The 27,271-nt window shown below is 34.8% G+C and overlaps 6 protein-coding genes and 1 non-coding gene across 9 annotated transcripts; 3 read left to right on the forward strand and 4 right to left on the reverse strand.

Moving 5' to 3' along the window:
- Window positions 1-61: 61 nt before the first annotated feature.
- On the reverse strand, window positions 62-4,747 carry LOC106755650 (CASP-like protein 5C1). Of its 2 annotated transcripts, XM_014637838.2 has the most exons (4): window positions 4,097-4,746; window positions 3,035-3,167; window positions 2,840-2,943; window positions 62-2,576 (listed from the first exon to the last, which is right to left on the reverse strand). In XM_014637838.2, exons 1-4 carry the CDS (start codon window positions 4,225-4,227, stop codon window positions 2,504-2,506), a joined length of 441 nt encoding a protein of 146 aa, XP_014493324.1. In that variant the 5' UTR covers window positions 4,228-4,746; the 3' UTR covers window positions 62-2,503. The 2 variants fall into 2 exon arrangements, with proteins under 2 accessions (XP_014493324.1, XP_014493323.1); XM_014637837.2 differs by lacking the exon at window positions 62-2,576 and having other exon boundaries at window positions 2,584-2,943; window positions 4,097-4,747.
- LOC106778400 (pentatricopeptide repeat-containing protein At2g15980) lies at window positions 221-1,684 on the forward strand. The gene has a single exon (XM_014666361.1). It carries the CDS (start codon window positions 221-223, stop codon window positions 1,682-1,684), a length of 1,464 nt encoding a protein of 487 aa, XP_014521847.1.
- A 1,364-nt stretch (window positions 4,748-6,111) lies between the features above and the next one.
- LOC106755796 (mitochondrial import receptor subunit TOM6 homolog) lies at window positions 6,112-7,794 on the reverse strand. Its single transcript, XM_014638010.2, has 2 exons — window positions 7,498-7,794; window positions 6,112-6,338 (listed from the first exon to the last, which is right to left on the reverse strand). The coding sequence occupies exon 1, from the start codon at window positions 7,681-7,683 to the stop codon at window positions 7,519-7,521; it is 165 nt and encodes a 54-aa protein (XP_014493496.1). The 5' UTR covers window positions 7,684-7,794; the 3' UTR covers window positions 6,112-6,338; window positions 7,498-7,518.
- Window positions 7,795-8,931: 1,137 nt separating this feature from the next.
- Window positions 8,932-11,771, forward strand: LOC106777049 (RING-H2 finger protein ATL65). The gene has a single exon (XM_014664558.2). The coding sequence runs from the start codon at window positions 8,932-8,934 to the stop codon at window positions 10,135-10,137; it is 1,206 nt and encodes a 401-aa protein (XP_014520044.1). The 3' UTR covers window positions 10,138-11,771.
- Window positions 11,772-13,229: 1,458 nt separating this feature from the next.
- On the forward strand, window positions 13,230-19,834 carry LOC106756561 (long chain acyl-CoA synthetase 2). Of its 2 annotated transcripts, XM_014639033.2 has the most exons (20): window positions 13,230-13,348; window positions 13,451-13,658; window positions 14,052-14,115; window positions 14,523-14,612; window positions 14,699-14,755; window positions 15,117-15,165; window positions 15,317-15,393; window positions 15,792-15,828; window positions 15,923-16,017; window positions 16,143-16,307; window positions 16,753-16,863; window positions 16,959-17,046; window positions 17,190-17,256; window positions 17,337-17,412; window positions 17,483-17,600; window positions 17,846-18,091; window positions 18,571-18,710; window positions 18,854-19,036; window positions 19,371-19,490; window positions 19,619-19,834. In XM_014639033.2, the coding sequence occupies exons 2-20, from the start codon at window positions 13,510-13,512 to the stop codon at window positions 19,655-19,657; spliced, it is 1,971 nt and encodes a 656-aa protein (XP_014494519.1). In that variant the 5' UTR covers window positions 13,230-13,348; window positions 13,451-13,509; the 3' UTR covers window positions 19,658-19,834. The 2 variants fall into 2 exon arrangements, with proteins under 2 accessions (XP_014494519.1, XP_014494520.1); XM_014639034.1 differs by lacking the exons at window positions 13,230-13,348; window positions 13,451-13,658; window positions 14,052-14,115; window positions 15,117-15,165.
- TRNAI-AAU lies at window positions 13,838-13,911 on the reverse strand. The gene has a single exon. It is a non-coding gene; the product is annotated as a tRNA-Ile (tRNA).
- A 3,630-nt stretch (window positions 19,835-23,464) lies between the features above and the next one.
- On the reverse strand, window positions 23,465-26,301 carry LOC106756614 (cold-regulated 413 plasma membrane protein 2). Its single transcript, XM_014639108.2, has 4 exons — window positions 26,063-26,301; window positions 24,605-24,712; window positions 24,441-24,511; window positions 23,465-24,040 (listed from the first exon to the last, which is right to left on the reverse strand). The coding sequence occupies exons 1-4, from the start codon at window positions 26,227-26,229 to the stop codon at window positions 23,787-23,789; spliced, it is 600 nt and encodes a 199-aa protein (XP_014494594.1). The 5' UTR covers window positions 26,230-26,301; the 3' UTR covers window positions 23,465-23,786.
- Window positions 26,302-27,271: the final 970 nt, after the last annotated feature.

The raw sequence follows: 27,271 nt of genomic DNA on the forward strand, positions 1-27,271 counted from the left end.
AAGTCTTGTATGTTTTGTCCCATTAGTCACATGAAGATAAATTTGGTGTCTACAAAACATATTAAGAAATAATAAAAATATCTATTAATAAAATTTTGGGATCTCACAGAATGCCTCTGCTAGATCTATATAGTAGTTTTATCTTTTCCCCAAATAAAGTAACAGTAATAAAAACGACATCTTTTTTTATGGAAAACGATTTTTCAGACCAGAGAAGAGAATGGCGATTCAAGTCCTTGAACAGTTTTCGCAAACCTTGAGACCCAAAGCATGGGCTCTGTTTTTTTCTTCTTCTTGTTCAAACCATGACTCCCAGAGTTTAGTAACAAAAGTGGTTACAATCCTTATCAATCACCGTTCCAAGTCACGGTGGAGCAATCTCCGTTCGGCGTGTCCCAACGGCATAGACCCCCATGAGTTTTCCCAAATTATCCTTCACCTCAAGAACAAACCCCAACTTGCTCTTCGCTTCTTCCTATGGACCAAATCCAAATCCCTCTGCCACCATAACCTCGCCTCTTACGCTTCCATCGTCCACCTCCTTGCGCGTGCGCGCCTCTCCTCACACGCTTACCACCTCATCCGAACGGCACTTCGCGTTTCCGACCAGACCCACGACCTAAATTGTCGTTTTGCCTCGCCGTCTCTGAACCTTTTCGAAACCCTCGTTAAGACCTATCGGGATTCTGGCTCCGCTCCCTTCGTCTTCGATTTGTTGATCAAGGCGTGTTTGGATTCCAGAAAGGTTGACCCTTCTATTGAGATCGTTAGAATGTTGCTCTCTCGCGGGATTAGCCCTAAAGTTAGCACCTTGAATTCTTTGATTACTGGGGTTTGTAGAAGTCGAGGGGTGGATGCAGGGTATGCAATTTACCGCGAGTTCTTTCGGTTGGATGAGGAAAAAAATGAAATTTCGAGAAGGGGTTGTGGTTTAAGAGTCACACCCAACGTCCATACTTATAATGAGTTGATGCTGTGCTGTTACCAAGATGGTTTAGTGGAAAGGATAGAGGAAATTTGGAAGGAAATGAGAAGTAACTGTAAACCCAATGCTTATAGCTACAGTGTGTTGATGGCCGCTTTTTGTGAGGAAGGGAAAATGGGGTATGCAGAAAAGTTGTGGGAAGAAATGAGAAATGAGAAAATGGAGCCTGATGTTGTTAGTTATAATACTATTATTGGTGGGTTTTGCAAGATTGGAGATGTTGTTAGGGCTGAAGAGTTTTTCAGGGAAATGGAATTGGCGAGTGTTGAGGCCACTGCTTCAACTTACGAGCATCTTGTGAAGGGATATTTCAGTGTTGGGGATGTTGATTCAGTTGTTCTGGTTTATGAGGATATGTCTAGGAGGGATTTAAGGCCTGATTCTTCAACCCTTGACATGATGGTTAGTTTGCTTTGCGATAAGGGTAGGGTTCAGGAAGCTCTGGAGTTTGTGAGGCGCGCAGTTAGTAAATTTGATTTAATTCCAAGGGAAAAGAGTTATGAGGTGTTGATAAAGGGACTGTGTTTTGAGGGGAGAATGGAAGAAGCGTTGAAACTTCAGGCAGAGATGGTAGGAAAAGGTTTCCAACCGAAATCTGAAGTTTATGGTGCTTTCGTTGATGGATACATTCGACAAGGGAACGAAGAAATGGCAAGAGCTTTGAGGAAAGAAATGCTCCAAAATGGGATACAGAGCTAAATGAACAATAACTTTAGTAGTTTGCCTCTTCCAGTGAAAATGATTTTCTAGTAAGGTTCTGAGGACATCAATGAAAGAACTATATCCTGATCTGGTTTTGTTCTCAGGCTCCATTCATAATGGCGGTTCTCTATAGATAATCAGTTTGCCAAAAGCTGACCGCTATAATTTTGACCGATATCCATATTCTGTATAATTGAATGTGCTATTTACTTTTTATCTTTAATTGAAAATTTCAATTATATGCTGTTTCAAGATTGGTCAAGACATAAACCTTTAGCAGTTCACAATCATATAATAATTTCTCGAACTTAATATAGTTGGCATCATTCCCCGAAACAACGCAGCCAATTAAACGCAAGTCTTGCACACTTTCTATGAAGTTTTGTTCTTAGCGAATCGGCTGCAGTTAACTCCATTAACTTGTGTATATTCCCACGGTTTTGGATGTCAAACTGGATTTTTAAATGGTACAGGGAATGACAATAAGTCAATGCACACACTGGCTTGATAAAAACCGGTATACTCGTGTCAGTAGTACTTCAATTTAATGTGTTCAATTCTGAAACTTGCTTTGGTGTTTTTATGAATGAAGAAAGGCTATATTTGTGATCAGGTTTCAGTTCAGGATGAAGCTGTACTTCGAAAATTTAACTGTTTATTTTGTTTGTTGGTTCTATATATCACCGCAAATTCTCAACAAGGCCACCAGAGGACTAGGTGGCAAGTGTTGATGGTGAAATACATTATCAGTGTTCAATTCCTGTACGGGGAAGGGAATTACCAAACCGTAGAACTGCAGTGTGCCATCTTTACATTTTAGTATTTTACAATCTTGTATCTGCTATGAAGTTGAGCGTGACATTCATTGGACTCAAGGGGTACTTTGCTCCTGTGTAAAGTTTAACATTTAGCTTCTCTAATTGGAACTTCTCCAAACAAACTTTTGTAGTTATAAAAATATACATCATTTAAAATCCTGTATCAATAATTTTACATGACAGAGGAAATTGCATAACAAATAATGATTAATCTAATGATTTTACAGGGAGAGTAAATGAGAATCACAAAGAGGGTAATAGCCAAAGGTTAAATAGAGAGGATGCCAAAGATAGAAGCCATGACAAGAAGGCCATAATTGCAGATATCCTGTACCTGCTGCAGAGCTTTGGAGGGCAAAAAGACCCGTGAGTGTTGAGCAGAAGATCCACAACACTAGCTGTTGAGGAAGCTGCTGCTAGTGTGAGGGTTGATAGTACCTATAGCAAAAGAACTGAAGTCACGAACAGATGGTTGCCATTATCTATCTACATCAACTGATACATAGCACCTGGATCAGAAACTACATACCCAATCTCCCACAACAATAATCAGCAGAATTCCTGGTTGACGAATGGGGCATTTGAGCAGAACCGAATATCCATCTACTAGTGCTAATGTGAAACTCCACGGTATGACCAACCCCATAATTGTCACCAAATAGCTTGGACATGGATAGTAAACATAAAAATAAACCAGTTGATTAACAGAAGAATCAACAAATTCGATTGTACTAATGATGTCTGCTCAGCCCCTAGGATTTAAGTGATGCAAATAACAGAAGCAGGATATTTAACAGATATAAGAGAACATTATCAGTAAAAGATTCAAATGTGCTAACAAAAACCGCAAGTAGGATTTTACTTTCTAGCTGATATTATTTGCTCTCTAGGAGAAAACGTTATTATAATTTCAGAATAAATTTTAGACATACAGAGTCCTACACTCTTGTGTTGTTTCCCACTAATTGGATCAACAAAGATCATTCTGATGCCAATTCATTGTACTGACAAGTTCTTGACACTATATGTGAACAGAGTTTTTCTGCTAATTCATTAGATCATTCTACAGAGTACAGGTTTTTATCAGCAAATTGTACGTATTAAAGAAATGTCAATGGAACAATGAAATGCAGCATCCTTCTGTTTCATCGCTCGGAGCAAAACAACATTCAAAGGGTGTAGGAAATTTAACGGTAAATAATTTAATCCTCTCAGCCAGTCTATAGAGAAATGACATCGCTACAATGAAGTTACCTGTTCTTAATGAGTTGAAATGTCTACTCCAAGAGGGAATTACTTAGGAGTTAATCGTTTGTAAAATATACACCAATATCATCCTTGGCGTCAAATAAGTCACCTTTTGCTACTATTCTAGAGCTCAAACTGAGTGCTAGATTATATAGAATAACATATATATGGAAGAAAAGGGTAGAGAAGCTAAAACATTGCATGCAGAATGTCAGGGAGAAATCCTTTTAGAAAATCAAGCCAGAAAAAGCAGAGCAACATAATGGCAAACATCAACTACCCTTTGATATCAGAATACAACAAAGCGATGGGTGCAAGTAAAAGATAAAAAAAAAAAAGGTACCAGAAAGCCGTGTAGCTGTAGAATTCAACCCCAAAAGACATGAAGAGAAGGGAAGCAGATGAGAACATGGTCTGGCCCATTCTCAGACTGAAGCTAGCGCTGGTGCCCAAGGAGCCAGGTACTTCATCCATTAACTCAGTGCATGGGATGTATAAATACTGTACAAAATCTATTTATGGACTTTCATCTTTCCTTACGATATTCTTCTATCATATTTGTTCTTCAAGAGCATACCAAACTCGTCTTGTTATCATTCTTTACTTCTTTCAGCTGAAACCATCTAGTGGTACAAAAACATTCTCTAAAGTAGATAAGATCTCACAACTCCCAAGCTTGTATGAAATTCTTGGTCCCTTATCTCCCCTTGTGTCGATATTAAAACAAGCCAAGAAAGAAAAGAAAGAAAATCCAATATGTAATAAGCACGTGGGTTGCCCTGTATGACAAGGAAAACCTTTCTCTTCCAAATAGAACCTTCAAGATAGAATTCCGGGAAGTTTATGTTAGGTGCAAGTTTGGACTATGTGCATAGACTTTTTCTGTCTGCTGATTGAACAATAATGCTGTTGCTTTAATTAAGATGATGGTGTTGACACATGGGCTACTTCGCCATTCGGTGCCGCTAAATATTTGAGGCTCCTTTGACAGGACTTCAAATGGGGTGAGTTCTAACTCTTCTGTTTATAGCAGAAACGTTTTTGCCTTCTCCACTCTGGCCTCATCATGATGGAAAGAAGAGTAAAATATTTTGAGATACATTCAAAAGGGTTATCAAAAGATGCGTTTTTTTGCTTAAAGATTTGGTTCTTTTTTCCATTGAAAATTTTGTTATATTATTTTGTATGGTTTTGAACGGTCGTTAGTTTTTCTTAATAGGGACCAGACAAGACAAGAGATGCATCTGTGTCCAAAATGAATTTATGAATGGTATGACTAGCGGCAGATTGTGTGCCAGTGCTTTCTAAAGAGGGAACTCAGATTCGCCAATTGTCAAACTAGTATTGACCCCATTTTCATTGGAAAATGATGTTATCATGTGATGCAAGTGCTAGTGGAGTAACTTAGAATGATGGGACAAAAACCTATAAGGACTCTCAATTCTGTACCTTTTTGTGATCAACTCACTCTCTTTACTCTCAGTTTAGCTTCATAGCTTCTGAAACTTTATTTCTTAGGTGATTGAACAAAAGGGTACAACACTAACAACATCTCAATATGGGCAAGGAAACTTAGCCTTCAAATTTCTCTTAGCTACAACTAAGTTACTTTCATTTTGATTTGGTTGAATGCGGAAACCTCTACAGTGAAAACAAAACCATTTCTCACACAAGTTCAACAGTCAACTATTTATCTACCCTTGACATCATGTAAACATCTATAATTATATCTATCAATATTGTTTTTTATAAAGATGTTTGAGTAGTTATTTTTTCTTTTCTATGTAATTCTTTTCTTCTCCATTGATTTCTACCTCACTAAAAAAACTTATATTTTTAAGTTTCATATTATCATAAAACTATTAATTTATAATATAATCTACTATAAATATTTAAAACATGTATATTATTATGTGTTTACGCTAATTAATAATAATAGCAATAATTATATGATAAAAAGTATATTAAAATCCGGTTAATAATAGACTTTTGTTTATTTGACCAAACAAATTATAAGCAGAAGGAATGTCAAAATTTTATCTTCGAGGAATATTATCTAATTTGTTAATTTTGTGATAAAAAAATATAAACAAATGTACGTTAACTTTTGTATTTTAGTATAGAATGACTAAAATGATTTCGTCTCGTCTGGCAAGAACGACAATAATCATTAAATTTAATTTTATATCTATTTCTATAACATTTGATCTTGTAGTTAGCTTTTGTTTTCTCAATTTATGCATAATTCACTTTTAAAACGAAAAGTTAATTGGAAAGAATAATTCCATACTTTTATTATAATTTATTACAAAATATATTTCTTGAAACATTATTCTTGTAGACCAGTAAAAGCATATATTTAGCTTAAAAGTCACATTTTTGGTAGAATCAATTATAACAATATAATTGATTATTGAATATGTATATTTTCTAACCAATAATCCAAACAAACTTACATTCCAAATACAAAAAGGAAATGTAATTAAACTAAAAATACCATCCTGGCCTCAATTTCAAGAGTTATATAACAACATTACTCCATGATTGTCACGAGCCCCAGGACCCGTCCTACTCCTCAAGATGCACTGCAGCAATAAAAAAAAATGTCCATATGTCAGCATATAAAGCATTCAAGCGGAAAAGGACACCCATGAGCTTAATATTTATCTGTTCACTTAGAATTAAAATAAGCAAATAAAGTAAATCAATGCACAAAAAACGTCACAAGTCAAAGAAATTATAGAATAGTGAGTGAAGCGATATTGCAAGAGCCACACCTCCTGAGACATAATTTGATACTTCTGCATTATTTCAGTAGAAGTTGATCTTAAAAAGCAGCACAATAACACAATACAGGATTTTTACCACATTTCAAACTACCAGTCTATGTATGGCATGCCCTTCCTTATCTTATATACCAAGAAAAAACCAATCACTCCCCACTTAAGTCTGCAACAGTTAATTTTAGAAGTCATACTAATTATTAATTTAATGATCAATGCTTAACAAAAATATAAACCCCATAGAAAAGATGACCTTATTGTAAACGTGAAATCTAATATGTAGTTTTCAACTATATTAATTTTCTTTAGAAATGAAGCAGAGCGAGATACAGTTAAGAGGCTAAAATTTAGTCCTCATCCAAAATCCTATTCATCATATTATCAAACCATCTTTCAATAAACCAATACTAACTTTATCATTTGAACCTCCACTCAACCATGGAAACATTAAATTAACAATGCAGATATTACACAGGCAGGTATGATATGAGTAATAAGTTTTGTGCTCTATAACATAATGCAACAATTGGTAGAAAAAACAACACAATGGTTCAGGATGCAAATACCACCAAAAAAAAAAAAAACTCGTTTGCTATCATTACTTTCATTCAACTTACTGCAACAAATGTTATAAATTTGTGATTTGATTGCAGAACGGTTCCCTACCACACAGCATATTATGTACATTTTCGCTTCTTAAACTGCAATGGCTGTGGGGAAACAAAGGTCAATGTTTTAAGGGAGAAATTTTTTATGAAATAATCCAGTGTGTTTGGGTTTTCAATGTCAAGGGAAAATACAATAAATTAGATAGATTAACATCTTCCCCTATTAATAAGTTAATTTAACATTTTTAATAAAGTTCCCAATTTTTTTCACTAAAACGGATACCCAGTTGACAAAATACGACAGTGAGTTGCAGAAACTGTTCATATAAATTGAAAACAAACTATGAATGTACCAGGCGAGGAAGAGCAAGAAGTTAAAGCTCGAGCTTGAGTTCTTCTTTCTCGCCACTGAGAAAATGAAGAACGTAAGGGGTGACTCGAATAACAACAACCCATGCGCCGAACATGGCAACGTGAGATTTCAGCTGCTTCAGTGCTGCAGCTTTGTCTGGCTTCCGCATGAACATCCCTGGAAACATGATGCCTTTTCCGATCTGATCAAGCTTAAACCCTAACTCTCAATCTTCTCTTCTCTTCTCTTCTGATTAGGGTTTCTCTATTGCCACCTCTCTTCAAAGTTTTTCTGCTTTTGCGAACCAATAGCTTGATTGGTCCATAAGGATAATGGGTACACACAGCCCATTGAATGGGCCCATTGGGCCATTCAACCCTTTTATTTTTAATAATAATTGGTCTTTTAGTTTGTACAAGATAAATTTTAAATTCTGTACAACTTTTTTTTTTTTTAATTGGAAGATTAGGAAAAATAATTTTCAAATCACGAGAGACTAAGAAATACTTTTTAAATTCAGGACCAAACAAGATTTGAGTTCAATTTGACACTAAAACATGTTACTCAAATCTGTGTAGTAGAAACCAACATACTGTATTAATCAGGTTTAAAATGTTCATAACATTATTAATATGATAATGATTATTATTATTATAACATATTAGAAAATAAAATAAGAAGCAATGCATATCTTTAAATAAGAAATGTTTCATCATGGCTTAATTTATCATACATTATGTATGACATAATTTATTGTATCCTCTCCTTCAACATTTATAGATTATATTATTCCAATTTTATAAATCAATAATTTTTGAATATTAGTAAAATTAGTCCAAGAATACTTCTCTAATTAGTTTATTTTGTTTTATAAAATTTACTATAAATTTACTTATTTCCTCTAATTTGGTGGGATCCACATGACATTAACAGAAATTTAGTAATTAATTGCAATGGGATGGGAAAAGATGGAAGTGTTGGTGGTTGATAGCACTGCTTGATAACCATATTTTGTATCCTACTTCGCACATACAGAACGTAGTGGTGACAGGGGGGAAATTGATGAGGTGTAAAGAAAAGAAAGTGAGAGGATAGCGTAGAAGAGTGGGGAGAAGCACAGGGGAAGAAAACCGTTGGCCTCAACTTCACCAAAGTCCACGTGTCTCGATGGAGCAGAGCAGCCACGACCATAGTCGCAAGTGAGTTAGTGAGTGGGAGAAAAAGGCAAAATGAAGATAAAAATATTAAAAAAAAAAAGAAAAAAAACAGAAGCACAGAAGCAGGGTCAACGTTTGTATGTGGTGTTTGCATTAAACCCAATTGCACAGTTTTCTCTTTCACTCTATTTTCAACAACTAAAACCCTATTCTTCTATTCTTCTTCTTCTTCTTCTTCTTCTTCTTCTTCTTCTTCCATTCTCATCACTATCACTACGATGCCTCCTTCTCAGCCACCCCATTGGGCCCCATCTCCATCTCCGTCTGCATCTCCGTCTGCATCTCCGACCCCAACGCCCACACCAATACTCAACAAATCATTCCTACCACCGCCGTCCAACACGCCGGCGGTTGACTTCAGTCCCCCTCTCATAGCAATGGTCGTTGTAGTCGCCGCTGCCTTTCTCGTCGTAACCTATTCTCGTCTCATCGCGCGCCACCTCAGGCCGCCCATCCACCGCCTCCTACACCGCTTCCGGCGGCGGCGATTCCCCCCTTCTTCCGTTGGCGACCTCGAGTCCTTACCCTACGAGTCTCCCTTTGACGGCCCCCGCGTGTTCTCTCCCTACGGTTTAGACGAAACGGTGATTAAAACGATACCGTTTTCGCTATACACCGCGAAATACGACGCTCGTTTCGAAGAGTCTCGCAACGACTGCGCCGTTTGCTTGCTGGAATTCGAAGACGAAGACTACGTGAGAACGCTTCCCGTTTGTTCACACACGTTCCACGTGGACTGCATCGACGCGTGGCTTCGCTCGCACGCTAACTGCCCTCTCTGCCGCGCAGGTGTCCTCTGCGCCGATTCGCCTTTCACTCCTATGATGGCCGCAAGAATCCGACCGAGCCTCGACGACGATACAATTCTTCACCGCATCAGTTTAGACCCTCTCATCGACCCCCCACCTCCTGTGGCAATATCGTCCGTGCCGGAGATAACACCCTGCATCGACGAGCAATCTCCCAGGAGGAACCAGAACCACGCGAACGTCAACTCAGAAGATTGTTTTAGGGATTTTCTTCTGAAGAGATCTTATTCGTTTGGGTTTGAACGGAGTGTCGCGTCGGAGAGGATGGTGATGGAAGCCACCACTGCGTCGCCATGGCGATACCGAAGAGGGAGTAATAGTTTCTGGAGCAAGAGGCCTTCGCCGTTTGGTTCTTTGGGAAAACCAAGGGTGTTTTCGTTTCGGTATTACAGAGGGATGAAATCACCGTTCTTCAGGCGGAGGGGATTCTTCCCGCTGTCGGAGTCCAGCGTGAGGTATGGCGGCGGCGGGAGCTCGTCGCGGCGGAGCAAGTCGATTGCAAGCCCAATGTTTCTTCGGTCGTCGGGTCTGGCAGCGGCGGCGTTCTCGTCGAGCCGGCTGAGGTGCGGGGACCCCGAGGCGCTGCTGTCGCCCGAGAGATTTAACCGGAGATGATGGAAGGAAGGTAAAAAAAAAAGGTGGGAGATTTTGTCGAGAAGTGAAAAAGGGCGGCAAGAGGACACGTGGCGGCGGATGATTGGTGGATGGGGGATGAAAGTTTGATCGGAGATGGGTGGAGAGTGGCGGTGTGGGTCAGGTCAAGGAGGAATTAAATGGAGGTGGTCGCATGCGGTTTAATTTAATGAGACGGTCTGGCAATTTGTAGAGAGTCATTAATGGATTGTAGGAAGAGCATTTAATGGGAGAGAGAGAAGTAAGACATTTGATGGTGATAAGGGAGAAGAAGAAAGAGTGGTTTTCTCTCTCCCTATATTTATATATCTATTATTCTCTGTGCCTATGCTGAGACAGTGTGGTGGGGAGAGAGAGGAAGGTCATAAATGAGCAGAGGATTGGATGGAGGTTGGAGAATGGCACGCAGTAGTGTTAATACTATTACTACTACTACTTCTACTACTTCTACTACTTCTACTGATTTATTACCAGCTCAATGCCTTGTCTTTCTTCTTCATGCACTTTCTTTTATGGCACCGACTGAATCCCCCATGTGAATCCATTGAAGATGCAAAACACACATTAATATGAGTTATGGTGTGACCTAGCTCACTCTGTATAGGTTTATGCCCACAGAAGCAAGGCATTTATTGTCGCATTGGGTATGCTGACAAGCAACATTGCTTCATTCGTTTTAGTTTTAGTGCGTGACTCTGCTGTGAATTCTTTCATCGTCAGATAATTAATGCCATTTATAAGATTTTGAATTTGGAATCTTTTCTGATCAATGCGCTTTCAACTTTTTTATTTTTCAACTCATATGGCCGAAAACAAATACCCTGCTGTAAATCTTGTCTTTCTACCAAAACAACAAACACTTTTTACTGCCTTAAACACCCTCCTAATCTATATATGTAAATCATGTGCTGTAAATTTCTCTCTGTCTACCAGATTTTTCATCATTTTCTGCATTTTAGGAACCAACACTGCTAGTAGCATTCTTTTTCGTGTCTTTTCCTTTCACCCATAATTAGCAATACTTGTTAACCTCTGTAGCTATCAAGAACAGACAACACAGTTACTGTTAACTTCACAATCTGTCTTGAAGCCCAAACCAACTCTTCTGTGAGCTGAAACTGTACAATCCGGCCCAGTAGATTTCAAGTTGGTCCAATCACCAACAGCATCCGTGGCCCCGAAAAGGATATGTAATTCATCTGAGACATGCATTCACACCAAGTTAAAAGGTTATATTATCAGAATTCTGTAATATATGTCTTTAGTGGTCACATGCACTATTAATGTTGCAGAAAACATTAAAGCTGGCGCAACAAGTTAGGTGTGGATTTTATTCTGCATAATTTAGATCAACTCAAATATTCAATTGTTTTATACCGACTCAGCCTAATCTGCATTAATCTGTTTTTAGTATGAGCAAAAATGTTTGTACTGTTATATAGTATTGGAAAGTTTGACAATTGACATAGATGTTTGATAAAGGGTCCACAACATCATGTGCTTGGCAATAATGAATATACTATCAAGTTAAAAGCATAGGTTTAGATTTCAAGAAAATGCATGCATTCCTATCCAATCTACGTGAAGGTAGGCCCATGTCCACTTTCTCACAATCTCAATTTCAGAGACAACTATATCTTCTGATTATTGAAATTTAAGGTTATTATCTCAAATTCAATTCTTATCATCACAGATTTTTTCTTTATATTTAATGTTTAATAATAAAAGTAAATTTTATAGAATTGATTCATTTTATATGTTATGTTTTAATAATAATAATAATAATTAAAGTAATAACTAATAATTGTGTATATATTAATTTAAATTACTTTTAAATACTTTTTATAATAATTAGACGTAGTATAATGTGTTAAGTTTGAAATAAATAAATAAATAATTTTGTGTAAAAAGAGTGTATTATCTATAATAGATGATTAAACTTTTTTTTCCAATAAATGATTTAATTTTTCAAATAAGAAATAACACATAAGAATGCATAGTGTAACGTTAAAAACAACTTAGCTATATTCCTTGTTTATACTATATTCTTTCGCTTCGATGTATTTCAAACGCAATTATAATTTATAATTGGTAAAAATGAATGTAGGATTACAAAATAATGCGTAATGAACTTGTTTTTATCAGTCTAAACTATTTAGTTAAAATTGGGTTGATTATTTTGGTCATCACGTTTCTATAAAATAAATTATATTTTCAAAATTGTAATTTTATATAATTTGTAATGAAAATGTTTCTAATTTTGAAATAGGACAGATGAAATCAATAGTACCTTGTGAATGGATTTTATAACATTATATTTTTACTTTATGATTATATTTCTTTTATTTGACAACATTTCATGTTTTTAGATAGAGTTAATTTGGGAATATCCAGTCCCATTTCAATTTTTTTGAATTTAACTATATTATATTGCTTAATGCAAATTTAGTGTTGAATTTAATTTATGGTGAGGAAAAAAATAACTAATCTTAATTATTCAATAGTTATACACTTTTATAATTTAAGAAAACTATTAAAATTAAATTTAATTATACTTAAAAAAAATAAAAGTGAAAAAATGCATAACTAAAAATAAAAAATATAATTAATATTCTTTAAATACAAGGATATGGAAATTTTTATTTTGAAATAACTTTTAATAATTATTAAAGTTTCACTGGGCACATTATAAAAAAAAAATCATAAAACAGTTAGTATATATTATTCATTCATTACATATATAAATATATAAAGAATTTTTTTACATATATAGATTAACTTTTACTAATTAAGTAATAAAATTTCAATTATTTTGTTTCTAAGTACCATTTCAATTATTGAAAAGTTTACAAAGTGATCGAAACCCTAAATTTAGAGAAAGTTGTAAAATTTTGATGTAATTTACTCATACATAGTATAGACAAAGTATCAATACTGTGTTTTTTTAGCAAATTCTCTTAATCAGCAACTCACCAAGCACTAAGCAGTGTTACGTAATTATGTTAAAAACGCTGCATCAAAATCCACTAATTAAGTATTCTTCTACTTTTGGTTTTCTTGACAAAAACTGATAGCAGAAGAAAATTGTAAAGTTGTGTAAATGAGAGATAAAGGAAAGGCATGAGCTTTGCACCAAACATTGACGGCCAAAATAAATGCAGAAGAAAACACTAAACCCCAGTTTCTTTAAAATGTAATGTTGGAATTTATTGCTTCAGCCTTAAGCTCAACTAACCCTTTCATGGCCATGATCTGTTGTTAAATTCATCTACCATTTTCTCATACCATTCTTCAGAGGCTTTTGGAGAAGAAAACAGCACCATTTTTTAGCAAGTATATCTTCTGTGCATAATAATGGCTGAGGTGTACACTGTGAAGGTGGAGGAGGCAAGATTGGAAACTGATGAAAAACCTTCAGCAGGTCCTGTCTACAGGTGCATATATGCCAGAGATGGTTTGATGGAACTGCCTTCTCATTTTGAATCTCCATCGGACTTCTTCAGGTCACTTTCACTTTCTTTTTCAACTTTTCCTTTCTATAAACCAAAGGGTTGTCAAAGTTACAAAATTTATGCATAAAGTTTGTGTTTTGATGAAAATTATTGTTTCCAAGATTCAGCTGAAGCTATGTTCTTCAGCTCAAAAAATAAAAAATAAAAGTTGAGAGCTTTAAATTTTAAAATGGCCCATGCAGGTCTCGAACCTGCGACCTTCGCGTTATTAGCACGACGCTCTAACCAACTGAGCTAATAGGCCAGATGATAAATTACTTATAATTTACTGTATTGATCTATTACAAAATAGTGTACACTGCTGAGAATTTCACAAGTGGTAGTGAGTTGTATTTGTGGTGGGGTTTGAAGATTGATTCTTAGTTTCGATGGATTCTTGTGCAGGGACACGACCAAGAGGTGCCCCAGCAACCCTATGCTGGGTCGGCGTCAAAAAACGGATTTGAAGGTACCAACTTTAATGTGGTTTTGTTTCTTCTATCATTTTCTGTCAATTTCAGTTTAGTCTTAAGTTGGCACATGCCAACTTTTGTTGCATAGCTCCTTGTGTGTTATTTATATTGAAAAAAACTTAAGTGCTGATAGGTAACACAACATGGATGTTCTTCTGAGTATAAATAGAATTTTAATTTGCATAATTAAAAATTCTGTTCAATATATTAATGCATATTAGTGAGATAAAGCTCGAACTAGTGCTAACTAGAAGCTTTTTTTTTTTTTTGTCCTGGGAGCTAAATTGATAATGAACATACAAATAAATGACACTGCTAAAATTTTTGAGGCATAGCTTAATAAAATTTAAAAAAGAAATTGTTGCATTGGGTCAATTGTGCAATTATTGATTTGATTTTGCAGGCTGGTCCCTATGAATGGATGACATATCAGGAGGCTTATGATGCCTCCATTCGAATTGGTTCAGCCATGAAGAGCCGTGGTGTCAATCCTGTAATCAATCTTGCTTTTTTTAAGATACTATATATGGAGAAAAATATATTCGCAATTAATCTAACTCTGTGCTTTTATTCCACAAGGGAGACCGATGTGGCATATATGGGTCTAACTGCCCTGAATGGATCCTTGCAATGGAGGTATGACACTGAATTTGGAGGAGAAATTGCATTTAAGCAGTTATTATATTATGTTAATCACTACCACGGACAAAACTAAAATGAGTAGTTATTTTATTCATCAGAAATGCTAAAAGCACATTCTTTCCAGTTAGAGAAGTGCACTTATTATATTTAGGGTTGTACACTGGAAATTCATTCAACTATTAAAGAGTGAATTTGTAAAGCATGTTCTGCTAGCATTTGTCTCTTATTCCTAGCTATAATTTGGCAACTAAAAAGTTCACTGACTTTGTCTGTATTATTGTTCTTCACTTAACATCACAAGAGTTGATTATTCCAATGGGACTCGAGTGGCTTGATTCAAATTTGCTGTTTGCAGGCTTGCAATAGCTACGCAGTAACATATGTTCCATTATATGACACCCTGGGTTTGTGTTTTGTTCCTTTTTCAAATCATTCTCAATGTGTTTGCTTTTATTTGTTCAAACCAAAGAAAAAAACTCAAGAGTTTGTCATGTGTGTCTTTTGCGTTCATCTTATCGTCCAGCTGGAATGTATCTTTAAATTTTAGTCTAACAGGTCCCAATGCTGTGGAGTTTATCATAAACCATGCTGAAGTTTCGATGGCATTTGTACAGGATAGCAAGATTCCTTCTGTAAGTTCCATCGTATTCTTGGTGCACACATCTTCTATTGTTTCCTTGGATGAAATTTTACTTTAGTCAGATGCAACACACCTTTAACATATAATTGTTTCAGTTGATGATCAACTAGTTTCCTAACAGATTGTAGGATGAGAAAGTAGTTTGCAGTTTTTAAAATGAGTTATACAAATTTGCTTTCTAACATTTCTGTTACTTGCTTGAAGCAGTAGTAATCAGATATTCTATTCTAAGCTGACAGAATGTTGCACATACTGCTAGTGCTTTTAATATTTCTATTTAGTTTAGTTCTTGTAACATTTTAAGTTATCCATAAGTGTCTTGAAGATAATTAGCTTATTATGTCCTTGTCCTTTTACCCTATTCCTATTAAAGCAAAACCGTTTCCACAGGTTTTGTCATGCCTTGGTCGCTGTTCAAATCTTAAAAGTAAGTCAATAGTGTCTATTTTGTTCCTGTTACTGGTAGTTGGAGGGTTTTTCATCTTTTAATGGTAACAAGCCTCTTTAATTTACTGGTGTAGCTATTGTGAGTTTCGGTAATGTTCTAACTGGAGAAAAGAAGGAAGCTGAGGAGCTTGGTGTATCTTGCTTCTCGTGGGAAGAGTTTCTTCAGTTGGTAAGAACCTGAGGAACCTGATTCTTAATTTCATGTTGATGTTTATAATTGAGAGCGATAACCATTTCAATTGAGTAACGGGAGAAATATATTTTAATATTTAATTGTGTATCTCATCTTTCCAGGGAGATCTGGATTCAGACATACCACTGAAAAAGAAGACTGACATATGCACAATCATGTATACAAGTGGAACAACGGGCGAACCCAAAGGCGTCATTATTAAGAATGAGGCTTTCATGGCTCAAGTGTTGTCTATTGACCAAATGCTTGAATTAACTGACAAAGCGGTATGATAATAACTTTTCTCACTGGTTTCATTTTATATTTTTTTCAAGTCAGAAAAATCTGCCGCCCAACTCTGTCAGAAAAACTTTTATTAGTTGTCATTTTTGTTTTTTGTTTATTTGTTTACAATTGAGTGAGAAAAGTAAAACGTGATAATAGTTTTCAGGCTTTATTTGCTATCTAGTTTGTGCACTTTTAATTTGTCATTGAGGTCCTTATCTTCCGAGCTAGTAGAAAACATGTGAACCATATCTTTTTCCATGAATTGGAAAAATGCATGGCCATACTTAATGTCTGTTCTTGAATTATGCTAGAGAAAGTAAAGCTCATGTAATGTGTTAGTTATGTTCTAGTATAAGATGATGAATGATGAGGAATAACACTTGTTTATCCTATTTATATATTGATTTGTGCTCACGAGACAGATGAATTATGTATTATTGATAGGGAACAGAAGACGATGTGTACTTCTCTTTCCTTCCTCTTGCTCATGTATACGACCAGATAATGGAAACCTATTGGGTTTATAAGGGTTCTTCAATTGGATTTTGGCAAGGAGTAAGTTTTGGATTAAGTTCCTTTTATTAAGTTGTGGCTCATTGAATCTCTAATGTTGTCTTATTGAATTTCTTTTTTCATGTCAAATCTTGCAGGATGTCAGGTTCTTAATGGAAGATGTTCAGGTGCTGAAACCAACTATATTTTGTGGTGTCCCTAGAATTTATGACCGTGTATATGCTAGTAAGACTATAATATTCTTGTACTATTGCTCTTATCTTGGTGTGGGATATAATGTTCTAAGTACTGAATTTAAGCTCTGTGTGCTCTTGTAATTGCCATCTACAATGTCCATTAAATACTGCTGACTATAAGTTTACTTGAAGGCATCAAAAGCAAAATTTCATCTACAGGAGCACTGCGAAGTACATTGTTTCAATATGCATATAGCTAGTATGTACTCCAATCATACCTACCCCTTTAAATTTCTACTCTTCTATCATAATTCAACCTAATGCAGATTCTACTGACAGCAAGTTGGGATATATGGAGAAGGGTCTTCCCCAAGACAGAGCAGCACCTTTGTTTGATAAGCTTGTGTTTGATAAGGTATTTCATTTCATTTTGTGCCTCTTGTTCAGAAATTCATTTGAAAATTAAAATATTGGTTTTATGATAGATAAAACAAGCATTAGGTGGACGAGTTCGTCTTCTGTTATCAGGAGCTGCTCCTTTGGCCAGGCACGTGGAGGAGTTTTTGAGGGTTACTTTTGGAGCTACTATGCTGCAAGGATATGGTATTTGAATCCTTTGCTAAAACGTACTGGTGGATTGTTTTATGCCATTTTAATGACAACTATTCAATACAATATTTTAAGAAATGGTTCAGTTATGTTAATCTGTTGCACAATTTTGGCATGTTTTTAATTTTTTGGTTCTTAAATGCATTCTATAGCAGTTGTCACATGTTAATCCTAATCAATTTGTTTATTTGTGTATGTCATTCAATTATGCCATGCTTATTATCATTTTGATGTGACAGGTCTTACTGAAAGTTGTGGTGGGTGTCTCACTGCAATAAGCAATGTGTTTTCTATGATGGGAACAATTGGAGTCCCTACAACGACCATTGAGGCCAGGCTTGAATCTGTGCCAGAGATGGGGTATGATGCACTCTCCACTGAAGCCCGTGGAGAAATTTGCCTGAGGGGGAATACCTTGTTCTCTGGCTACCACAAGCGTCAAGATCTTACTGAAGAAGTTCTGGTTGATGGTTGGTTTCATACAGGTAATTGCTCATTTGGTGGATTAAACATTGGTTTAAAATGTCAATGAAGAGTTCCCTTTCTCCAAACTTCTGTAGGATTCGCCATTGTTGGATTTAGTGTTTAGTTGTTTAGATTAGAGACCACTCAGAGTCATGTAAACTGCTACTAGATAGAATGATACACATACAATCAAAAGAGTTTTATCTTATGAACTCAATAATTTCCCAATATGCTGTGTGAAATCTTGTGTTGAAATGGTCAAGGGGATTTACATTGAAAATTGAGCAATATAAAAGGATCTTCACAAAATAATTAGTTCAACAATTGTTATTAAATTTGAAATCCCAGTGAAGAAGGAACACAGGAGATCAAGTTGAGGAGTTTTGTCATGAAATTCTGACATTCTCCCTCTTTGATTTTATTTCCTTGCATACTGATTGTAGTTCTTAATTTCCCCCTAAATGCCAATTGTTTTGGAATATTTGGAAAATCATTACAGGTGACATTGGAGAATGGCAGCCAAATGGAGCCATGAAAATTATTGACAGAAAAAAGAATATCTTTAAATTGTCTCAAGGAGAATATGTTGCTGTGGAGAATATTGAAAACAAGTATTTACAGTGCCCCCTTATAACATCGGTATGCTTCTGCTTCAATGATAGAACATTCAGGAAATTTATAGCTACATGAATTGTGTAGGATGCCTAGTTTTGATGGGAAAGTGGACTTACAAATTCCTCAATTCTCAAATATATGTGTAATTCTTTTTATTCTACATACAGATTTGGGTCTATGGAAACAGTTTTGAATCGTTTTTGGTGGCAGTGGTGGTCCCTGAAAGAAAGGCCCTTGAGGATTGGGCAGTGAAGAATAATTATACAGATGATTTTAAATCTGTATATGAAAATCCGAAGGCAAGAAAATACATTTTGGATGAGCTCAATAGCACTGGTCAGAAACACCAAGTATGTGCCTTGAAAACCGAATTCCATGAACTTAGTTTCGAGTAAACTCGAACTAGTCCTTGAGATTAGAGGGTCATGAAATACTTTGTTCATTTCTAGCTTTTCAAAATGTCATTCACTTTAATTTTATTTTTTCCTTTGATTTCAGTGTTGTTTTGCACTAAAAGAGGACTAAAAATAGAATGGCTAATAATACAAGGCTTTTGAAATCTTGGGGATTAACTTGCTGAACCCAAATAATCTCAAGGAATAAGCTTCCTGGTTTAGTTTCAGTCGTGGTGTTATACTGTATTTTGATCTTGCTGGTTTAATTTGACGTTGTTGATATTCTCAGCTTAGAGGTTTTGAAATGCTAAAAGCAGTTCACCTTGAACCAATTCCCTTTGACATGGAGAGAGATCTGATAACTCCGACATTCAAGTTGAAGAGACCGCAATTGCTCAAGCACTACAAGGTTTGTTTCATGTTCTGTGATCAATATCCTTAACTTCTCTCGAATTAGTAAGTACGGTTCATGGTTTGCCAAAATGTGCACCACTTTTGGCTAAATATAATCTCACTCTTTGGCAACATCAATTACAGGATTGTATTGATCAACTATACAAGGAAGCAAAGGCATAGATGACACGATCCATATATATGCAATTATGATGATTCGGACAGTTTCCACATAAACCATTTCATATTTTTTGTACACTTTGCTTCATTCATTAGTGAAATGAATAGCTGCAAACAAAACCTTATATTATTAAGGTTTAATATCTATTTTGGTCCCTCCTTTGGGAGGATTTGTTCAAAGTGGTCTCTCTTTTTTTCAAAAGTTCACTTTAATCCTAGCTTTCGCAAAAACTGTTTAAGTTGGTTCTTTTTGATAACGGCGTTAAGTTCACTAATGGCAGAGCTGTCATGTGTGTAATATTTGATAATGTGGTATTGTAAGTTGTTTTAAAAAATAATTAATGATGACGTATAAATGAATATAGTTAGGGTAAAATAAAAAAATGAATTAGGGGTAATTAGGGTCACAAGATTGAGATTCAATTTGGGGTAATGTAATAAAATTAGGTTTTAATAAAAAATTGAAATTGGGGTTAATTAGGTAAGCTCAAAGTCTTGGTCAGATGCGAAAATTTTCCAAATTTCCCTTTGTGATTGGGAATTTATGTGCTTGCTGTTAGGATTCATCAACCTTCAATCCACCTTCAACGACAGGGTTTGCATTTTCTTGGCTTGCGATTGCGATTAGGACTAGGGTTCATCAACCTTCAATCCACCTTCATCAGCGGGGTTTTCACATTCCTCACATTGTTGTAACGGAAGTTGCCATAACTACAAGGAATGTTTTGAGAATTTTGAAAATTTTATGTGTTCTTCATGTAGAAGATGATTATCAGTTTCTACTGTAATTAAAATGAACAATCTGGGTTCATGTAAAAAAGTTCGTTTTAGTCCCCCGAATGGTTTAAAAATGTTAAATGTGGTCCCCTTTTTCTTTAAAAATTGTGCAATGTGCTCCCTGACATATATGGCTATCATACATATTAAGGATACCTAACAGAATATATTATTAGATATATGTTTATGTTGAACAAGAAGATGATAGTTTATGCNATTGAAGAAGNTGTCACANACCTAAAAGCTTTATTAAAGTTTTCATGACTAGCTGAAGACTGGTTTCGTACTTCAATTTTCCTTGGTTGCTGATACTCTAGATGATACATGTGAGACTTCTTTGTTTAATGGATGTCTTTATTCTTAAATAGTGAAAGCCTCTTAGGATGTTTGCAGCAGCAAAAAAAAAAGAGAATTCCTTTTTCCTCGCAATCTCCAAGTACGAGAAAAACCTTCATTCAATCTCAATTTCCTTTTTTCCTCAACCTCAATCACACAAACTGTACAGAAAACTCTAAAATCCCATATCAAAAAACCCCTAATCTGCAAAAACCCAAATCGCAGCATCACTCCACCATATTCGTTTTCTACACCTCGATACAACCTAGTCATTCATCATGAGAAGCACATAGGGGTTATCCCAACACCCCTCGAAACAACATCCTGTGATGAATGCGAAGCTCCTTTGCCCGTTGTCTTCGAACAAGAACAATCACTTTGTGAAGAAGCCATTCCAAACCCTAACCCTAACCTTTTAACTTTCGAAAACTCTGGAGCAAATAACCACAAACCCTAACCATTTCTTTTAAACTTGGGAACAATAACCATCAATCACAGGATGATGTACTTAATTACACACCAAAAATTTCCCCTAATTCCTTTTTTAATCCAACCCTAATTATATTAATTTACACCTCACAATTATATATTTTTTTTAAAACAACTTACAATGCCACATCATCAAACATTACACACCTGGCAGCTCTGCGGTTAGTGAACTTAACGCCGTTACCAAAAAGGACCAACTTTAACAGTTTTTGCAAAAATTAGGACTAAAGTGAACTTTTGAAAAAAGAAGAAACCACTTTGAACAAACCCTCCCAAAAGAGGGACCAAAATAGGTATTAAACCTATTATTAACAACTAAGCATATCCACTATCCATGCAAAATTGACTCTATTGAAGTGTTAAATCTACAGTGAACCAAAAAATTGTCTTAAAAATGATTTCGGAATTACTTTTTATTTTACGAGATTATATTAAATTGCATTGTGCTATTTTTAAATTGAATTATATTATTTTTAACTTGAATTATACTAATTTTGAATTTAACTGTACTTATTTTGACCTAAGTCAAATGCAACACTAATCAATAATAAGATATTAATTCTATTATTAGATATCCAACACTATCCAACACGAACATAAATATATAAAGTTGGTGTGATGAAACAAATGGAACTTTACATATACAGTTTTACAATAAAAATCTCATTAACTACGACCCTTACCTAAATTAGCTTTCTGAAAATATATTAATTAAGCAATTAAAGTAATAACTAATTACCCTATGTCTTGCCTTGGTTTTCATTAATTAACTTAAGTACATTTCAAAAAGAATAAATATAAAAATTTAACACCGAAAAAGAAAACATGTATACTTAGATTTTTGAGATGTGCATATATAAGAATGAAAAACCTAGATTATACACTTATATCGTCACATAATTACCTAAAATTTTATAAACAAAACGTTCAATTAAAATTTAATATGATATTTATTTTTTACAGTGATAAGTTTTGTCATGCAAATGATTGGACTAATATTTTAAGGTGCACATTTTTTCAAAGTAAAGCACAGAAGAAATTGAATAATTAGAGAAAAGAGATAGAAAAGACACGATGATGGTACAATCCAAGTCAGAGTGTGCGAGAGAAAGAACTCATCAAGCAGAGGTAATCAGCAGATAAGCAGTTTCAGGTAGTTAACTAAACTGCAAATATAAAAGGTTTAGGACTTTTAAATTGAACTACTACAATTCAGATTTTATTGAAAATAATTTAATTTTTCCAATATAAACAGTATAGATAATCCATAGTTCAGTCCAAAGTTAATTTTGCCTAATCCTACTCTCGTGTAATGCTGGATCTGCACTATCTTCATGCCTCTCTTGACCTCTTGTTAACAATGCTTTGATTATTCTTGGCAGAAATTATACTTTTTGAAATGTGATAAAGATAAAAAAGTTGCAGCTACTTTTAGAGTTTCCATCATTGGCATGACACTTCTACAAATTCAGAAAAACCTTTAGTACTATGAACTCCAGATTCTTAAAAAATGAAAAAATATTTGTCATACCCGTGTTGGATACTCCTTGAATACTTCCATATACGAACCAGAACAATTTAATATCTTTTTTTCTTTAAATTTTTAATTTTTTCCCAGAAACTTGTAGGGTATTTTGAAATAACTCTAGGCACGTAAATGCATTCTGAAAGTATATTTTTTACAGGTACCTAAATCAGACATTAACTAATATGGAACATTGGGGGTAGTATTTAAGTGTTTGATTTTCTCTCTTTAGTAGCTAATATTTTAGGATGAGCTTCTCAAAATGTTTGAGAATTCATCAGTATTCAATTCATCTTTTTTTTTTTTTAATGTTTTTTAAGGAAATGAATTGGATACTCCCAAATAGTAAGTAGTGACAAGATTATGGAGGGCATTGATCATAGATGTTTTTTTATAATTGTGAACATTGTAGATACGAACTAATGAAAAAAACATTAGTATCTATTTATATATCAGTAATTCTACATCTTTATGAAATATTTTATAAATTTTTGTTAATTAAATTTTAAAAAAATGTTGTGTTGTTTTGTTTATCGTATTCGTGTCTTACTAAGTGCATGGGGGTTCATATATCGACTGTCTTGACATTGTTATTTCATTAGGCATTTTTTGTTTACATGCTCACAGGGAATTCTATTGTAGTTTCTAGGACTGCATTTTCTGGAAACAAAATGGTGTAATAATACAGAGCAGAAACAAATGTAAATTTATATTACACCCCACAGGTAAGAGTACAACGGTTTCCCTAAATCATACATGATTTGTGAATACTCGACAGCTATAACGATACCACAAGAATCATCTTCATCTTCTTTTGTTTTTTTTTACATTCCATAAAACCCAAAAATCTCAGTGAGATTTGATTCCACTTTTTTAAACATGCTAACTTCACGACAGGTGAATCATATAACAGTGCAAGGTGTTTACAGATATCAAGATCCAACGAATGAATGGTAAAACAATTGTTTTAATTCACACATATCAACCAAGTCCAAGTGATGGTTCCTAAAAAAGTATGACCACCAACGCCCAGATGGGATAGACTAACAGAAGTATTATGCCAACGGAATTTGATATGCCATGGGCTTTAGTGAAGGAGTTTCTAAAACCACCAGAAGCTCGAATATGTTCTTGCAGCAGATAGCATGCAATGATGAGACACACTACCACCCCGACAATGTCGTTTCTAAAGGTGTTTGCAAATAGAGAAGGAGCTACAACGATAAGAAGAATCAAAGCACCCGGCAATTCCAGCCAATCTGCAGTAACAATCATACCAGGTTACTAACCTTACACTTAATTCTAAGCACTGAGTAACCAGATCGATAAAACTTAAGATTTGGTTTCTTATTTTTTTTTTTTAAGTATGGTTCTCCAATCGAGATTGAAATTTCATTTTGATAATTTAAGAAAACTTTTTATTATGCGGATTAACATTATTTTTTATTGAAAAAATGACACTAAAAACAGTTAAGGATTTCTATACAAGGTTTGTAAAAAAAAAAAAAAACATTGACTTGGTTACTTTGTTTTGGAATGACAGTGATCATCAATAGGGGATAGCAGCAAAATAGTTGCGTTTTCTGAAGTTCAATCAATGGGTACAGTCACTCTTTCAGCACTCAGGGTATTACTACATTGTGAGCAGTTATAGCATACCAGGGAAGTGTCTTGGAATGAAAAGGCGCAATACAACAGCAATGACAGCAATCCATTTTCCAATCTCTCCTCTGCACGAGTAGAATGGTAACAGAAAGGAAATTCAATACTAGAGAAAACGAAGGTACAAAATTGATCTGAAATAAGCCTAATAGTCTAATCACCTGAAGACGGCAAAAATTATCGAAGGCAAGCTGAAGAAAATGTATGGAATGAGTAGTCCTGTGAGAATATTAGTCCTCCAGTTTGTACGATCCAAAATTAACAGATAACTGCAAACAACGTGATAAAATAATCGGTGAATTCACTCAAAAACTAGAAAGTGAACAGTAGTACCTGTCAGAAAGAATGTGCTTAACTGTTTATGTTAAAAAAAACTAACAGCAAGTAACTTCAATACTGTTCTTGCTTATAGAGTAAGTGTCTCTCACAGCATTGACTAATGAGGGTTTGGCACCAACTACTACAACATTAATTGTCCCATTGAAAGTTAAATGAATACAGCTTTCAAAAGTTTTGGTTGCACCTTCCTCTTGGGATAAAACATAATTTACCTGTTCTGAATAACCTTAAAGACAGAAACTATACTATAAGATTTGAGGTAATCAACATGGGGAAGGAGATAAGATGGTGGACCTCCTATAGCTTTAATGATATCTTGACTATTGGATGAACCTTATCCACACTCATAACTCATTCAACCCACTTTAGTAAAGCAACTTGTCTTGTTTGGAAACAATCTATTGCTCTGTTATAATTATTTGCATCAATATTGTTATTATATTAAAATGAAACAGAGCATAGCAACTCATTATACAATATTTCAGGCCAAAAGAATTTAATTTATTCATATGATTATGAAGTTATTTAAAAGAAATCATCTCCCTGGAGTTAATTGTATACTGTAAAATTCATAATGAGTTCTATCAATTTTACAGTTTTTCAATCAATCTAATTAAGGTCATTGTAGAAAAATAGATCGAATCAGCNCAATCGTTTTTTCATAATCTGAACCAACCCAATAACTGATTCATAGCACATCATCCAAATAATTTCTGTACAAAAACAAATTCTCAACGACCCGATTAAAGAGTTTGAATGCATTACTTTACCATTCTTTAAAAGTAAAAGCAAACAGATTTACCTTCTTTTATATTAACTATACAATGATATATTACAAGACAAAGACATATTATAATTACTACTNTTATAGATCCAATCTCAGCAGCATCTTTATAAATTCATTCTTTCCAGTTTCCACATGATCCATAAATCAACCGAGTGATAAAGATAAAAAGGTGACTAGATATATAACAAATACGTAAGATGAAAACAATATACAAAATGAGTAAACATCCAACTAACTTATCCTTGATTAAAAATTCATGAAAATGAATCTTTCAAAAAATTATCCGTGTATATATATAAGTTTTTTTGCGGATGCAGAGACATACTTTCTTTATAGGAATAATTTATAAGTAATTAAATGAAGTTGATTTACGATAAAGTTTTAGTCAGAAAACTACAAGGCAGCTTTAAAGATGAGCTTAGAAATTTCGTCGTGATTAGAGAAAGACATAGCAGATATGGATAGTAGTAAACAGAGTGAGAAGAGTACGTACATAGCAGCAATGGCAGCAATCAATCCGAAAAAAGAAGCTCCAAAGCCTATGCCACCAAGTTTGACCACGTGATTGGCTAATTGATTAGCAGCTACACTTAGGTCTCTGAAATCAGAATTGATCAATTGCACAACTGCTTCTTCTTCAAAACCCATTTTCTTAAACATTTTTTTTTTTTTTTTGCAACGGAGAAGATGCAGAAGAGAGCAGAGATCGTGGTTTGGCAAGGGAAGAGATGAGGATCTGCATAATATACGTGCAGGAGTTGCTAATAGTCAAAGGACACGTGGAGCGTAATGATTTGGTAATGATGTAAGCGGATATGGACGCGCTGGCGTGCGAGTGTATCACAGCTGCTTTTGCTTACTCTAGCAATCCCTTATCAGGAAAGAAAATTCCAGTATCTGTCCACACTGTAGTCACATGATCTAACTCTTGTATATGATTAGATTAAATTAAATTATATGATTAGATTAAATTTTACCTGATAAAGCAGTTATAGACAGGATTTAGTTAATTTAATAATGTGACACGTATATCCAAATATGTTTCGTGTAGAAGAGCAATGGACACATGGTGCCATGTGCGTTATTTATTTATTCAAACAGCTTTTGAAGAGACCGTGTGTGGTGTCGGCCACGTGGCAACCCGAACCTCCCTCTTGCCATTTGGGTCAACGCGTCCGTTGGGCCGACCCAACAGCCTGCATTTTTTTTGGGCCTTACTCATTTTTTTTGTTTGAATTGGTTTTGTGCCGACAGTGTATTGAGTATAAATATAATAATATAATAATGCGAAATGATTGGGTTAGTAATGATGGATATTAAATATTCAGAAACGACATGGTTTAGCTGATTAGACGTGATTGAGTTGGATAAGTTATTATTGACGGTTAATTATTAGCATAAACAAGATTAGTTTAATTAAATATGACAGGTGTAAGAAGGTGATGGATGAATGGAGATATGACAGCACCTGTTATGACATTCTATAATAATGACATCTGTCACTGCTATTTTCACTTACTCGTCACTTGATTTCCAACCAAACATGTCTGTCATTTTCTTCGCATTCAATCACTTCCTTGGTTCGAACTTTTAAACAAACTTCTCTAAATATATATTTGAACAGATATAAAATCCTGATAGATTAAATAAAGGTCAAGGTGAAACATATTTATACATAAGTTTTACCATAACAAAGAAAGAA

The sequence above is a fragment of the Vigna radiata genome, chromosome 2, assembly GCF_000741045.1.
Source record: "Vigna radiata var. radiata cultivar VC1973A chromosome 2, Vradiata_ver6, whole genome shotgun sequence".
Lineage (NCBI taxonomy): Eukaryota > Viridiplantae > Streptophyta > Magnoliopsida > Fabales > Fabaceae > Vigna > Vigna radiata.